The 1,924-nt window shown below is 45.3% G+C and overlaps 1 protein-coding gene across 1 annotated transcript in view; it reads right to left on the minus strand.

Moving 5' to 3' along the window:
• Positions 1–505: 505 nt before the first annotated feature.
• Positions 506–1,924, minus strand: part of T265_00633 (hypothetical protein) — a gene marked incomplete at both ends in the record, with an annotated part of 9,232 nt that continues 7,813 nt past the window's right edge. Inside the window, 4 exons of the mRNA XM_009164461.1 lie at positions 506–697; positions 1,417–1,473; positions 1,536–1,661; positions 1,733–1,855. Of these exons, the coding sequence (XP_009162725.1) occupies positions 506–697; positions 1,417–1,473; positions 1,536–1,661; positions 1,733–1,855 (498 nt within the window). The remainder of the gene's footprint in view (positions 698–1,416; positions 1,474–1,535; positions 1,662–1,732; positions 1,856–1,924) is intronic.

Here is a 1,924-nt window from a genome sequence, read left to right on the forward strand (position 1 = left end):
AAGCCATGGATATCCTAATGAAACTTTAACAGGGATTTCCGCCTTTTAGTACATTGTACAACTGTTTCACCCTTGTTAATCACTCAGTTCATCACTCATTTGAAAATCTGAGTCAATGGCATGGGGTATTTTTACTGTGGCGCCTGCTCTCAAGGAGTAAGATGGCCAACTATGGGACCGAGTGTGAGGAGGATTTTTTCCACAGGGATATTTCTTGATGGGGTGTAATTTCCGCATAACAGTGCTGGGAAGGTTGATGTTGATCCAGTTGGGATTACTACGTTTATTTTAATAGCCCACCATGTACCAGATCTTATATGTCCTTGATAGGATTTGTATCGACTCGCGGTGAAGCCATCGACAAGCAAAAGGACAATACGATGCACAATGTATGAGTCTCAGCTATGATCTTCTTACACCCACCATTGGATCACAGACGTTGCAACCTGGGGAAGGGTAAACAGTCGGGTTGGAATACAAGCCCATGTTTTTTTCATAAAGGAGACTACTCACAAGGTTGCTGAAAGTCTTCGACAGCCCACGACCGGCTCCGCCCTTCTTGTGGCTCACCGTGGGCTGTCGAAGAGTTTTCAGCAACCTTGTGAGTAGTTTCCTTCAAGAAAACATACTGCGATATCTCGAATATCGTGCCAACTGAAACATGAGGCGGCCTGTGTGCAGCACATTCAGTTGTAGACTATCATAAACGAGCGCTTTAGTCGAGTCTCTCGTGAAAACCGAATTGATTTGCAAATGAGTGTATTTCTCGAAGACAGGCCCATGTTATTCACTTAAGCATTGTCATGTAAGGTCTCTATATGCTGACTGAGACTATGACAGTCAGATGATAAGAGGACAGACAGTGGGTGAGAAAAATCTAACATACTCCGGCCCGACCTCAAGTAAACTGAGGGTGTATTGGCCGACAGTTTGCCCGTTTGACTTCCCCGGTAACGTCAATCGGTTTCGCCAAACAGTGTTGATTTGCTGACCACACCAATGGGTGCTTCATCGTCTGTTGTAGCCTTACTGTTCGTTGTTCACTATTCTGTAAGGCATTAATACCATTCTGGTTACTTTCGGTGTAAAAAAACTGTCAGGAAGTTTAGATTCCTGAAAGTCACCCCAGAACGCCCGGAACATACTGAGACCATAAAACTCCATCACTATCTCAAAAGTGAAGCCTGCCAGCATCCAAGTCAGCCAAGAAATCAATCAATTCAGCAAAAGTCGATGAGAATTCAGGCACGCCAAAGAAGCACGACCGACTATGATCAGTGTTCAGGCATTTCATAGAAGCGCGTTTGATGTTGGTGGATGTTCACTAATCGCCTATCAGACAGCCTCCATCAATGTCAAAAAGTGCCCTTTAAATAGCGCGAGGCCGTTGTAACTTTTGCACTCGCACGCACTCACTTGTTGCAATAAAGCTGTTGTATTTCTTGTCGGTGAAACTTTTTCTGGCAGTAGACACTGAAGCGGGGCTAGCAGTCAGACATAACAAAAACTCCGCAGTTATTCGATCAACGCTTTACCTTATTGTACGATCCCATAGTGAGTGTTTTGCACCTTATCGGATTGCCATCCTTCATCATCATCGACAGCATGACATCACTGTTCAACACCGGTGTTTCACTGCCCCAAAACCATGATTTTTTTGCCTTATTGTAGAGAAAAGAGTAAAGGATGGACGGGGAAGGGACTTACCACAACCATTCCGAGGTGCATATACCTCCAGACATTCACTCAGGCGATCTGGATAGAAACTGACAACAAGAACACCACTGATATCGGTTGGCAGCCATATCTTGTAGTGTCTCCAACCAGGCACAGTGAGGATCACGAGGTCGAGATCCTGGAAGGCGAGTAGCACCGACAGAACCCAAGCGTTTCGTGATCTCCTTCATACTCCTCTGCCAGGTCA

Source organism: Opisthorchis viverrini, assembly GCF_000715545.1.
Source record: "Opisthorchis viverrini unplaced genomic scaffold opera_v5_6, whole genome shotgun sequence".
NCBI classification, from domain to species: domain Eukaryota; kingdom Metazoa; phylum Platyhelminthes; class Trematoda; order Opisthorchiida; family Opisthorchiidae; genus Opisthorchis; species Opisthorchis viverrini.